At 38.4% G+C, this 13891-nt stretch overlaps 1 protein-coding gene and 1 non-coding gene across 8 annotated transcripts in view; both read left to right on the top strand.

Moving 5' to 3' along the window:
* Nucleotides 1-13891, top strand: part of STAM (signal transducing adaptor molecule) — a 73739-nt gene that overhangs the window by 32974 nt on the left and 26874 nt on the right. For all 7 annotated transcript variants that reach the window (XM_086334159.1, XM_086334154.1, XM_086334158.1 and 4 more), the window contains 4 exons: nt 3931-4021; nt 5852-6044; nt 8511-8605; nt 12379-12467. In XM_086334159.1, the coding sequence (XP_086190285.1) occupies nt 3931-4021; nt 5852-6044; nt 8511-8605; nt 12379-12467 (468 nt within the window). The remainder of the gene's footprint in view (nt 1-3930; nt 4022-5851; nt 6045-8510; nt 8606-12378; nt 12468-13891) is intronic.
* LOC147360982 (small nucleolar RNA SNORD62) lies at nt 6430-6515 on the top strand. Its single transcript, XR_015140120.1, has one exon. It is a non-coding gene; the product is annotated as a small nucleolar RNA SNORD62 (small nucleolar RNA).

Genomic DNA, 13891 nt, shown 5'->3' with positions numbered 1-13891 from the left:
TAGTTAGTACTGACATTCTTGTTAAATGCTCTTTGTGCTGTAATTTTATCTACAAAGAATGACAGCTCTGAAATAAAGTTTCCTTAAAATTTAAGGATGTGTTTAGAGGTTATTTGGACTATGAAATTTATGAGCACCTGTATTAAATGAGAGGGAGATATAAAGGGCTCATTAGGAGGGGAAACACATAAAACATCTTTCCCATTAATAAAAACTGACCAGCACAGAAGTCTTCTTTCTTCTTCCTAATAAATATAATTGACTGAAAGGCTTAATTTGCCTTAAAAAAATTATTTATGTAATGGGCTCAATCTCTAACTTATGTCATATAGGAAAAAAAAATGAAAGGGGACGTTTTTTATTCTTTTTCTTTTCTGGGTAACCATTATTTAGGATGTCCACCTGACTAAGCAGGCTTAAAATGTCTGGTAACTTACTGTATTGTCTTTCCCCACTATACCGCTTGGGGTGGAATGTAATGAGTGATGTGATAACATGAGTGGAAAACGCTTAGTTGTGAAGGGCTTGCATTCAGGGTTTTGGCCGTTTCAAGGGAATTATGAAGTGATTCATCTAGACTTTCTTCGTAAGGCACTTCTGATTTATCTAAGTCCTCTTGAGATGTGAAGATCCAGAAATATATTTTGGAAATGAAAGAAGAAAAGAATATTTTTCTTCTTACTTAAAAAATTAGCATATGACTAATTTTACAGTGATAAATTATGTCTTGAGAAGTAGTCATTCATAATTGATAGCTCGTTTTTACAACTCAGTATAATTTCTAAATCTCTGTAGTTAAGGAATAATTTTATGCAGAATAATCCAAGATACGGTATAATAACATGACAACAGAAGCAGCGTTTAATTATCAAAGACTGTACTCACTATGGAGAATGGAAGAGTGTAGCTACTTAGTGGAGTGTCAGTTTCTGTACCCTGAGAACCTGTTCTAGAGCTTATGCTCACAGTGTAGTTCGTGGACCATCAGTCGTCATCATCAGCTGGAAGCTTGTTAGGACTGTCATCTCACTCATGTGTGGAAACATGCCACACCAAGCAGTGGATTCATCAGCTCCGTTTAAACAAGATCTCCGATGATTCTGTGCACATTAAAGTGTGAGCAGCACTGCTCTTAAGGACAACTTTTAGTGCAAGTGAAAACTGCATTCCTGTAAGAGAAGGAAGGAGAGTTAATCTGGTTGATCCATAGCTTTGCTGGGTTAACCTCGAGTCTCAAGTAGTTGTGGGAGCCACTTTAGTGATCCTCTAATCTAATCCCCTCATTTTACAGATGAGGGTACTGAGCCCCAGAATGGTTAAGTGACTTGCCCAGGGCCACAGCTAGTGGTTGACAGAGCTGGAACAGGCCTTCCAACTCTCAGTCCAGTGTTCTTTCCACTACACGATCCTGCCTTCCGTTTGCTATTGAGGTTAGTAGATATGTGTCTGTCCGGACTAGGATTTGAAGGATAAAAAGTGGATTGAACACTGGGAAGAGTGCTTACGTACTGATGGGTGTAGACATGGGATTCCTGTCTTGTTCAGAAGATTCAAGATGTAGATTAGCAGTAGGAAAGAGTGACTTTTTTTTATGTAGATGTTATGAAGTATGTGAAAGCTCATTCTGTTATAGCTGCTGTGTTTCGCCGACAGGAAATATGTAAAATGCGTATAAACTATGATGAGGTAGAATGGTGTTTTATTTTTTTTAATAGTAGCTTCTGAAGAGCTTGTTTGTCATTGAAAATCCTGTTTGTAAAGAGCTCCTTGTTTAATTAAAAAAAAAAAAATCTGTCATCTGGAATCAACTGCAGAAGTCCCTACAAATTTTATAGCCACTTGGTCGCTTATGCTTACAACATTTTAGTCAGACTAGATATTTGTTAGCATATTTAACAAAAGCCTCTGGAAACATGAGGACTTTTTTTTTTAAGTATGGTTTGTCATCCAGGTACAGAAGAAAATAATGTAAAAATATTAAGAAAAGTCATCCTGAGTCACCTGACTCTTGCTGCTGTGGTTCTCTCATAGCACTGACTTTTGACCTCAAGGGAGCAGTGATGCTGGCTCTGCTGCTGCGTCTGACTGGTTAATAAGACAAGTAGCATTGCTATACTTGGAACCTGATGATAGAAAGGAACTTTGAAAAGAGAGCAGTTCAGGAATGTAGAGCTTAATATAGCTCAGTTCTGCGCTTCCTTCTTGACCAGTAGAGATCCCTTCACAGACCATAAAAGATCTATATGTCTAGTTTGTGAAATTCACTAAATTGTGAAACAAAAAGCATATATAATGAAAAAGGTTCTCTGATGAAGCATACCTTCAGTGTTAAGAGGTGTGTGATAATAAAACATTTTTATCCAGGGAAGGTTACAGCTAGAGGTGGGTCAGATTGAAAATACTTAATGTTCTATTCAGTGAGTCCAAAAGCTCTTTTCTTATCAGCTTTTCTAAAAATAAATGCCTCGTGCATTTGTTTGACATTATAAAATTTATTATGTGAAGACTGTATTTACTATAATGTTGAATATTTTGCCTTTCATTTAGTCAACGATCATTGCTTATAATATTTAGGGCCATATGCCCTCAAGGAGTCTCCCTGGTAGCTCAGTTGGTAAAGGATCTGCTTACAATGCAGGAGACCCAGGTTTGATACCTGGGTGGAGAAGATCCCCTGGAGAAGGAAATGGCAAGCCACTCCAGTATTCTTGCCTGGAAAATCCAATGGACAGAGGAGCCTGGTGGGCTACAGTCCATGGGGTCACAAAGAGTTGAACACAACTTGGCAACTAAACTGCCACAACAGCCCTCAAGGAACACACATCCTGATTATGGAGATAGACATGTAAGCAGCCTCATTCTGTAGAGGAGGAACTTGAGACACAAGGAGGCTGGAGGCTTATGGGCTCCAGGTTCGTGCATTAGAAGGTGGTACATCTGGGACATACACTGCATTGGCCTGACTCCACAGCCTGCCTTCTTATCTACCCATGTCCTAGGACCTTGTTGAAAATCAGAGGAACGCAAAGGAGGAGATGCTTACTTAGAGAGTTTAGGAGTGTTTCGCTGATAAAGTGATATTTTAGCTATTCCCTGACTTTTGGGTTGAAACTTAGTAGGAAAAAATGTGGATGGAGTAAAAGGAGCTAGAGGGGAAGACGTTATGAGTAGAATCAAGTGTGTGTCAGAGGCGTCAAAGTGTGTGTGTGTGTACGCGCGTGCCAGCAGTTCTGGTAAATGATGGAATGGTTGAAAAAGGAGGCTGGAGTCTAATTCTCCTTGATGGCCACCAAAAAGTTTCAGGCTTTGGAAGCTTTGTGATTCTATAAGCATGAATCAATGTGTATGTTTGTTTACTTGTCCAGTACTTTATTTACAAAATATGTTTAAGATGGACAGTAATATATTGTCAACATTGACTACTAGTATTTTAGTTTAGAAGATAGTATAATCTTATGAACATTTATATTATTATATAGAAATTTGGATTCCTGACTTCTGAGCTGGAAGGAAACAACAAAATATAAGTCTTGTCTAGATGTTTTAAAAACTACTTGTTTTAAAAGTAGTCATCTCCTTTCCCCTTGCACCCCGTTTTCTCGTTATAAAAATTTCCAGAAATGTTGAGATCTCCTCTAGCCTGTGTTTGCTGGTTTACATACTGGCTGCCTTTAGTGTCCCCTTTTCAGTCACATCTGGCAAAGTGTGGTTGTTCTGACATCCCTAAGAAATGAATGCTCAGTCTGTTTTCTCCAGTCCTGCCTCAGCTCTGTCTCCTTTCAAAGTGGAGACTTCTCCCCCTTGGATTTCTTTCTTGTTCAGAAGTCTGGTGGATTAATTCAAGGAGGGGTCTTGTGAGTTCTTAGATTAATGGGAGTAGGAAAATTTGAGAACAGCTTTCAAATATCATTTTTTTTTTTTCTGTGTTAGGCTGCAGAACAAGCGAAAGCAAGCCCAGCTCTGGTAGCCAAGGATCCTGGTACTGCGGCTAACAAAAAAGAAGAGGAAGATTTAGCGAAAGGTACATTTTTTAAGTCCCTGACCCTGGGAAGATGATAGGTCTCTTACTTGATATTTTTTCCCCTAAGATGTTTAAAAATAAAGGAAATAGTTCACAGCCAAAGCTGAAATCTGCTTTGTTCTCCTCTGTTCCTCTCTTCAGTATCACTTTTTTCCTCTCCTCTTCCAAGGCAGCTACTGTCGTGTATGTCTGTTCAGTCTTGTTTCTATAATATTTTTACTATATCTGTGTATCCATAAATAATACCAAATACTTGTTTGTTTCCAGCAAATTCTTTTTTCATAAATACTGCACTCTAGGTACCGTCTGCAACTTGTTTTTTTCATGCAATGTTTGAGATCTATTCATAATAAGGTATTTATGTCAAGTTCATTTGTTTTAACTGCTGTATAATATTCCAGTATTGGCACCTGCTTTAGGTTCTAATAAGCACCTGCTTTAGTCTATCTTCCTTCCTACTGATGGACATCTGGATTTTCTGATTTCTTTTACTATAATGCGTTTGCAGCATTGAATATCCTTTTTCATGTTCTTCAGTGTGTGTGTGTGCATGTGAAAGATCGTTTTGTGGTATTGTTGCCTTATGGAGTAGGTACATCTTCAACTTTACTACTAGTTGTGGCTTTCCCATTTGCAGTGTATGAAAGCTCTTATTATTCACTTATTATTTCTAGTCTCATGATGACATTTGGTATCGTCAGAGTAATTTTTGTGAATCTGATGGGTTTGAAATGATACCTAATTAATTTTTATTTTCTTGATTACTAGTGAGGTTCAGTCCTTTTTTGTGTGTTTATTAGCTGCTTTGATTGTCTCTTTTTCTATATTTTTTTCCTAGGTAATGGTGTATATATAGTTTTTATTTTGGATATCAACCTTTGCTTGTTATACCTGTTGTGGATGTCTACTCTTGGGTTTTGGCTTATAGTTTAACTTTGATAATGGCATGTTGTATTAAACAAGTTTTAAATTTTGATGTAGTCAAAATTTTTGCTTTTCTTTTACAATTTTTTTTAATGTCTTAAGGTATTTTCCTCTCTCCCAGGCTCCTGATTTCCTATTTTTTCTTGTTAATTTTAAAGTTTTATTTTCTCATCTAATCTTTTATTCATTTGGAACAGAGGTGGCAGGGAAGAAGGGATTATGTATTGAATTGAAAATGGTGTAGTCAATTCATTAAGATTACATTACAAAGCCTGAGTGGTGATGGCCTGCACTGGGGAGGAGATAGAGCAGACACATTTAAGATTTATTTGGGGTGTTAGGTGAGACTTCACTGCATTTGTTTCCAAATTCCAGTTCTTAGATTGCTTACCTGAGAATGACCTTTGGAACAATAAAACACAGGCTCTCAAATGCTATCTTTGAGACTCCTGTTTAATGAGCCCCCAGTGAAGGACTCCAGCTTGGGACTTCTGACTTCCAAAGTGATTTTGATTATTATTTGGTAAACTTAAGCTATTAGAAATAAACTGAGAAGAGGAAAGAAAATATAAAATATCTGTAGATAAATTTAAAAAACAGATTTGAGTTTATATCACTTTATTACCCAGAGTATTTTAAATTGTACCTGTTCAGTAAAAAAAGCCATCATGCTCTTCAGCTGTTTTGTTAGCTTATTTATTTTTTAAGCTGTGAATGAATGAATACAATCAATGTCATTATTTTTGTTCACTATTATTATATCAGGATATGTGCTAGCTTCCCACTACATTATTGAAAGAATACTTTTTGCCCTCAGATACTTTTTTGTACTTCTTAGGATTGTTGGGTATATTAACATTTTGGGTCTTTTTTTTTTTTTTTTTTTTTAAACTCATTATTTTCCAGCCATTGAGTTGTCCCTGAAGGAACAAAGGCAGCAGTCAACCACCCTTTCCACTTTGTATCCAAGCACATCCAACCTCTTAACTAACCATCAACATGAAGGCCGGAAAGTTCGTGCTATATACGACTTTGAAGCTGCTGAAGATAATGAACTGACTTTTAAAGCTGGAGAAATTATTACAGTTCTTGATGACAGGTGATGGTTACTACTAAGTTGAATACTCACTTGAAGATACATAATATATTCTGTGTTTCATTTATTCCTGCTGACTGCCTTATCAAACATAATAAAATCAAATATTGACTCAGGTATTTTCTCTGTAGGACAGACAGTCGGTTGCTTTGTTTGTGTCATACTGTTGGGATTTGTATTTTATAGTTTAATTTTTTTTCTCATCTATCACTTTAAATGCTTTCTATTTGTTTTGGAGGCCTAGTTTACTCTGTTCATTTTTGGTTCTATCTAATACTATACACTGTTAAATTAGTAAAAAAAGTTAAGATTTTAGAAAATACACTAAACATATATGCATTTATGGAATTTATAAGAAATATATAGTCTCAGTGATGCGATTCCAAAGTCTCAGTGATGCGATTCCAATAGATCCTTCTGACCCTCCACTGTGGACTCAATAGCAGGGAGATGAAGAGGAATGTGACTGAGAGACGACACGTGGTGACCCCCAGACCCTGCTCCTGAGGGTCTCCTGACCCACCTCCCTGCTCTCTCACACCTCGTTCCAGCCTTTAGGAGCATTCCCTTGGGCCTGGTGGTCCCTGACTCGTCCTGTCATAACAGGCTTCAGAAGGATCCAAAGATGCTGGGAACCCTAAGCCCCAGACCCTGGTTGTTTTCCAGACCCTTTGGAGGCAAAGCATAAAGGACTCCTGCCTTTTTGTGCCACAAAAGGGGACACAAAGATACCCTTGCTCTCCAGCTCTCCTCTCTGGGGGATTCGCTGGGTCACTACTTAGGAGGAGGTCTCTGGGCCTCGCTGACCTTTCTCTCCCTCCCCTTGACCCCCACAGCCAGCCTGTGGTTCTTTTCTCCTGCTCTCCCTAGAGTGTAAAATTAGGTTGATTTCTGCTGTGGTCTGTCAAGAATCTGTCCTGCTGGGGGAGGGCCTTGGTTCCTCGTCTGGAATGAGAGACCCTGGAGTGCAACTCAGGCTTGCTCTTGGACGTGCGTGCCATCCTCCTGACTATGCCCCTTGTCCGGAAAAAAAAAAAAGAAGAAATATATAATATTGAAGTAATTTATATCATCAGGGAGATGATACAGTGTATCTCTTTTTTACTACAGTTTTATGTTTACTTGAAAATGACTGCTGGTGATTGTTACTCATAATGAAGTGCTAAAATTTTTTGCAAGTGGTTTTTGAAGGTCAATTCAAATAGATCTAAGATTATTCCTGTAGTATCTATCACACTTGCGTACTAGTATGTTTTCTTGAGTGAAAGAAAATGAAGTAGTTTGAGCTGGTTATTTGGAAGTTGCCCGAAACCTTGATCATTCATTCATTCAAAAAATCTTTCTTGAGTGCTGGCTAGCTTTGAGAAGGCAATGGCACCCCACTCCAGTACTCTTGCCTGGAAAATCCATGGACAGAGGAGCCTGGTAGGCTGCAGTCTATGGGGTCGCTAAGAGTCGGACACGACTAAGCGACTTCACTTTCACTTTTTACTTTCATGCATTGGAGAAGGAAATGGCAACCCACTCCAGTATTCTTGCCTGGAGAATCCCAGGACGACGGAGCCTGGTGGGCTGCCGTCTATGGGGTCGCACAGAGTCGGACACGACTGAAGCGACTTAGCAGCAGCAGCAGCAGCTTTCCTTATCTTAGGCACTGGGGATCCAGTGGTGAGTGTGGGGATGCGCTGGTGATTGTGTTCCTTGTGAACATTTTGTGCTCCTCGTGATGTTACTATCATGTGTGTTCTCTTGTGGATGGACAATATGCTCATGTGTGCTACAAAGAACACTGATTTAGGAATGGAGGTCTGGATTCGGAGTCTACCATCTATCTTGTTAAAATTGTTAGACTGGAGCCTATTAACCACCTGAAGTTGACAGTTTTTTAAAAAAATATTAATTTTTTATTTGTGGCTGTGCTGGGTCTTCATTGCTGCGCATGGGCTTTCTCTAGTTGCAGCGAGCAGGGTCTGGCTACTGTAGTGCGGTGTGTGGGCTTTTCATTGTGGTGGCTTTTCTTGTGGAGCGTGGGCTCTAGAGCTCTAGTGCAGCATGTGGATTTAGTTGCCCTGCTGCATGTGGGATCTTCCCGGACCAGGGATTGAAACCATGTCCCCTGCATTGGCAGGGAGATTCTTAACCACTGGACCAGCAGAGAAGTCCTGAAGTTGATAGTTAAGTCTGGGGATCTGTCTTTTGCGGGGGAGAGAGTTCAGAGCCTTATATTAGATCCTCAGAGCATTTACTAGCCTTCCAAAATATGAAAAAGAACTGTGTTTAGAGTCTCATGTCTTCTCTGAGACCTCATCTCGTATTTGTAATAATGCTACATTCATTTCCTCCATTGGATTCTTGTGGGCTTCACATCTGGTAATGATATAAGTTAAACACCATAAAAGGTAAAGATAAATAAAAATAAGAATTCTTTGTTATAGTAAAGTGTTCTTTTTTTTTTGTTGTTCCTCTTAGTGACCCCAACTGGTGGAAAGGGGAAACCCATCAAGGCATGGGGCTCTTCCCTTCAAATTTTGTGACTGCAGATCTCACTGTTGAGCCTGAAATGAGTAAGTATTTTCTGGTCTATCACTGGACAGTAATCCTTAATTCTCTAAAATTCAGCTTTCTGGAGCAAGAATTCTCAAATGTTAGAGCCTCCAAGGTGTTTATTAAAAATACAATTCCCCAGTCAGTTTATCAGGCTGTAGACTTTTATTTAGGAAAAAAAAAATATGTGCGTGTGTATTTATTTGTCATTGCAGAAATGCAAATTAAGTTTTGTAGAATTTAATCTTGTATTTTTGGTATCATCAGTTGACAATAGTGCAACAAATGCAGTGTAACCTTGTGGAGATTTCTTCCTATTCTAAGGTTAGTTCATTTCCCTAATGTCCAGCCTCAAACCTGGCAGCAGTAGCCTCTAAGCAACTTAATGGCTTTCCTACACTTAATGTCAGATATTCAGAAGGAACCATACCTAACCATGTCAGTACTTTCTGACTTCCGAAGCTTTGCTGACAAGGAGAAACGGACTAAAAAGTGGGGCCGAGGAGGAAAAGTGGTATTACTGGCAGGCATAATCATTGCAGAAGATGTCAACTGCCAGTAGCCTATCGAAATGTTGGTAGGTGGGCCACTGTATTTCCACAAAATACTGTGATGAATCTTCCTAATGATAAGTTTGAGTCATCAGGAGTAAGTCATATTCTACCTCTGTTTAAGGAAGCAGAAATATGTTCTCATCTAGAAAGGTTTCTATTAGTGACTGAAATGTTTTGAGTTTTAAGGGCTTTTGTATGTTAGTTATCTTGGCAAAATGTCTCAGCTCATCTTATCTTTCTGTAACGCCAGATAGAAGAGATCAAAGAGAGTTATAAATCACCATTTGCTTTGGTCTTTTTCAGTTTACGAGAATTTTAAGAAAAGATCTTTGTCTCAGTTGTTTTATTTACAGCAGTACTTGGTATTGAGTCTTATCCAGAATGCTGCTGCTAAGTCACTTCAGTCATGTCTGACTCTGTGTGACCCCATAGACGGCAGCCCACGAGGCTCCCCCATCCCTGGGATTCTCTGTGCAAGAACACTGGAGTGGGTTGCCATTTCCTTCTCCAATGCATGAAAGTGAAAAGTGAAAGTGAAGTTGCTCAGTCGTGTCCGACTCTTAGCGACCCCATGGACTACAGCCCACCAGTCCCTCCGTCCATGGGATTTTCCAGGCAAGAGTACTGGAGTGGGGTGCCATTGCCTTCTCTGTATCCAGAATACAGACTGTATAAATGTTTATACAATAAATGATAAATAAGTGTCTATGTATTAGTAAAGATACACTTTTCTTTGAAAATACAGAAATGCTCTTCTTTCAAGAGAAGGCTTTAATAGCATACATTACAGATCCTGGATAAAACAGTGCCGTCTCATAGTTATTTTCAGGATGTTTTATGTCACTTTAATACAGACAGATTCCGATACCCATTCCTTTATGAAGTTCTTTTTTGTTAAACTCAAGAACAAGTTGTAGAACCTAGTTTAAATGGCAGTGCATAATGTGCCCATTTTGATAATGGTGAACTTTTCTATATTTTGCTGTGAGGTTTTTTTTGTTTTTGTTTTTATCTCTGATTTTGTTTTGTTTTTGTTTGTTTATGTTGAGTTAGTTGTTGGATAGAATTGTCTTGAATGTCCATTCCAGATGAGATCCAGTATGTCACATGGATAAAGTACCCATCTTCTTCCCTGTCACATAGCAAGGTAGCCTTAAAATGAATTTTCTAGCTATTTTCATGTGTTTCACTCTGGACCACCTAAAAGAGAGCATCAGAGCTTATGTAATGGAGTTATAGTTCTCAAGTTTGGAAAAGGAGTGTTAGCAAGATCCTTGTAGTATTGTTCTGTATGAGGAAATAGAGGTCCACTTCACTTAATGAGAAGTAGCCTGAGCTACTTAGCTTGTTTACATTTTGAAGAGTCAGTAAGATTCTGTGAAAGGACTTTATAATATATGTGTATATGTGTGTGTGTATTGATATTTATACACATGTGACACATAATACACAAACATAATGCACGCAAACAAAGTAACAGTATTAGCCCCTAAGAGAAAAAACACTGCAGACTTGTGCACGGCCAGCTGTTAGGATGGCAAGTCTACCTTGCAGGGCTGTCCCAGCTCTCTACGTGTCTATAGTTCAGGATAAAAAGTGGAAATATCTATAGCGGGTGGCTCTTTTTCTCCCATGGGAAAGTGAAATAAGCTGAAATTTCTTGTGTGTGTAGACTTTTTCTTTATTGTGACTTCTGTGGGATGAATATATTCCTTTATTGGAGATTAAACTCTTTTCCATTTATATTCTGGAGTGGGTTGCCATTTCCTTCTCCAGGGGATCTTCCCGACCCAGGGATTGAACCTGGGTCCTCCCCCATTGTAGGCAGACGCTTTTACCGTCTGAGCCACCAGGGAAGTCCAATATAGGATATATAAGTGATATGACTTACTGTTCTCAGAGTAAAGTCACAGGCTGGATTCCAGTAGTGTGGGCTAGTGCAGCTAGAATGATGGGCATTCAGGTCCAGGCCTTGCCATTGATTTGCTTTTAATCCTTCTAAGCCACTGTTGACCTCATTCACAGGGTGGGTATATCTTAGAGGATTATATTGGAGACTCATTGGGGGAAATGCAGTATTCCATTAAGCACATTTAGTGGTTTAATAAATATTATTTTCCTTCCTTAATTCTGCACCTTTCCACTCCCCCTCTTTCCACCTTGAGTCTTAATTTTTATGAATACTGCGTGACTACATTGATTTGTTGTTATTTAGATGCTTAGTCTTGTCTGACTCTTTGCATCTCCATGGACTGTAGCCCGCCAGACTCCTCTGTCCATGGGATTTTCCAGGCAAGAATACTGGGGTGGGTCGCCATCTTCTCCAGGGAATCTTCCCAACGCAGGGATCAAACCTGTGTCTCCTGCATTGGCAGGTGGACTCTTTACCACTGAGCCACAGGGGAAGGCAACTATATTGATACATGGATAAAAAGATCCCAAAAGAAAGTTCATTCCTTTAAGACTGTATGTGCCTCTCAGTATTACTTTGGAGAAAGTCAGTTGCTGTGGAAATGATAACCTTATACTTGCTAGTTAGTGATATATTGAATACTTTTTAAACATTGCTTTGTTGAGCAAGAGAAATATGTACTTCTAGTTTGCAGATCCCTTAGTAACCACCCTTTCATTGCAAAGAATAATGTAACTACAAAAAATACAGACTGATTTAGTGGAAAAACTCAGATCCCTGCCAAGGCCATTTGTAAAGTTCTCCACTGGCCTAAATGTCATTCCCTTAGTGAAAAAAAAAAAGTCTGAGTGGCGTGCAGGGAATATACAGCTCACTTCCCAAATTCACTATATTGAAAGAGTATGGCCTGTGGAAAAGCGGAGATTTTTCTTTGAAAGAACTGGTAATTTGAAAAGGACTAATTTTAAATAGCAGAGTTCATTTATACCATTGTAAAACTTTGCTTTTCATTCAGCAGTTTACTGAACTCTCATTTGTAATAGGTGATTAATCTTTTTCCAGAGATATAGCTCTTATTTTTAGTGAAGTATCTGTTATGGAAAACATATAATCTTTAGAAGAGAAAATTAAGAAGTCTTTACGCAGTTTCATAATGTATTGTTCTGTCATTACTGCCATAATCTGCTAGTGGTGTATCCCTTAAATTGAGTCTGTCAGATTGAAAAGAATATAGGAAACACCTAGATTCTTTCCTGCAACTTAAAGTACTTTAAGATAAAATTGTAATTTTATGATATGGAAAAGATAATTGTTACATGTTTTTCAGTTAAAACAGAGAAGAAGACGGTACAATTTAGTGATGAAGTTCAGGTAGAAACGATAGAACCAGAGCCAGAACCAGCCTACATTGATGAGGTAAGTGACTTTCTGCCCGAGAGCACCTTACTTGATATTGAAGTTGAAGTGGTTTTCTTCTCTTCTCTAAAAAATTCAGTCCTTGATTAATGCATGTATTTTGTTGTTACAAAAATTCAAATAATACAGACCAAGTCAAAATTCTCCTGGAAATTTCCTCTCTAGTCCCCTTCTTGCCATGTCGTAGGTATAGTTGTCCCTTCTCATTTTAACTTCCTGCTTAATCTTCCATAGTGTGGGTTTATCATGACTTCATTCTCTTGTTGGACAGTTCGGTTGTTTTCATTTCTCTGTGGGTTTTCTTTTTTTTTTTTTCTTTTTGCTGTTACAAACACTATTGTAATGAGACTTTTTGGAATAATTTCAAAAGAATGTGTGACTTTTATTTTTATTATTTATTTACTTTACTTTTTACTTTTTGGCTGCACTGCACAGCATGTGAGATCTTAGTTCGCCAGCCAGCTGTCAAATCCAAGCCCCCTACATTGGAAATGTGGAGTCCTAAGCACTGGACTGCTACCGACGTCCTTGACTTTTATTTTTAAATCTCAGTAGTTAATTTTTTGGCAGTTATATCCTTTGTAACATTTTAAACTAATGATGAAAAATGAGAATTCCTGTTTAAAATATGTGAAGGGATTTGTAGATTTTTAGCCTTGTTTGGAGGGAGCCAGAGGACTAAAGTTCGAAGAGCACTCTTTTGAAGGCTGTGCTGAGAGCCAGAGCCTGGATAGGGGCAGGGAAAGTCAGCTTTGGCTATAGCACGACATCAGAAAATGTGTGGGGACTTCCCTGGTGGTCCAGTGGCTAAGACTCCACTCTCCCAACACTGGGGGCCCAGGTTTGATCCCTGGTCCAGGAATTGGATCCCACATGCCACAACAAGATCAAAGATCTCATGTGCTGTAACTAATCTGGCAGAGTCAAATAAATAAATATTAATAAAGAAAATGCATGTAGGGTCTATCTAGAAACCTCATTTCTCTAATAGATAGTTTCAAATAGGGTATAGAATTCTGTAAACCAAGAGGACAGAAGTTACCCACATGTTAGCTGACTCTTATTTTACCCCTCTCTTTTTTTGACTTCAGACACTTTGCTGACATGTGCCTTCTCTTTTAGACTACTTAAAATGAAATTAGGACTCTTTTACATTGAAAAGTAGTATCTATTTCAGAATATGAAATTCTTTGACTTCAAGAGAGTTTTTTTTAATATACTTGTGTCGTTTTCACTCAGTGATTAATTTATCTCTCAAACTACTCTCCTTCTGTGCAGACTGTAAAGTTTTGTTTTGGTTTATGTAACAACTTTGCTTCGAATTGATAGTCTTTAAATAATTTACCTAAGTAGCTATGCTTAGTAGTATAACCTTGTCAAAACCATGAATGGAGAAAAGTTTGCAATTATTATAGTAATATTGT

This window comes from Bos grunniens, chromosome 13 (genome assembly GCF_055505025.1).
Source record: "Bos grunniens cultivar Pamir isolate PY7600 chromosome 13, Bosgru_T2T1.0, whole genome shotgun sequence".
Lineage (NCBI taxonomy): Eukaryota > Metazoa > Chordata > Mammalia > Artiodactyla > Bovidae > Bos > Bos grunniens.
The sequence above is the reverse complement of the archived record's forward strand: the minus strand, read 5'-3'. Positions and strand labels throughout refer to the sequence as shown.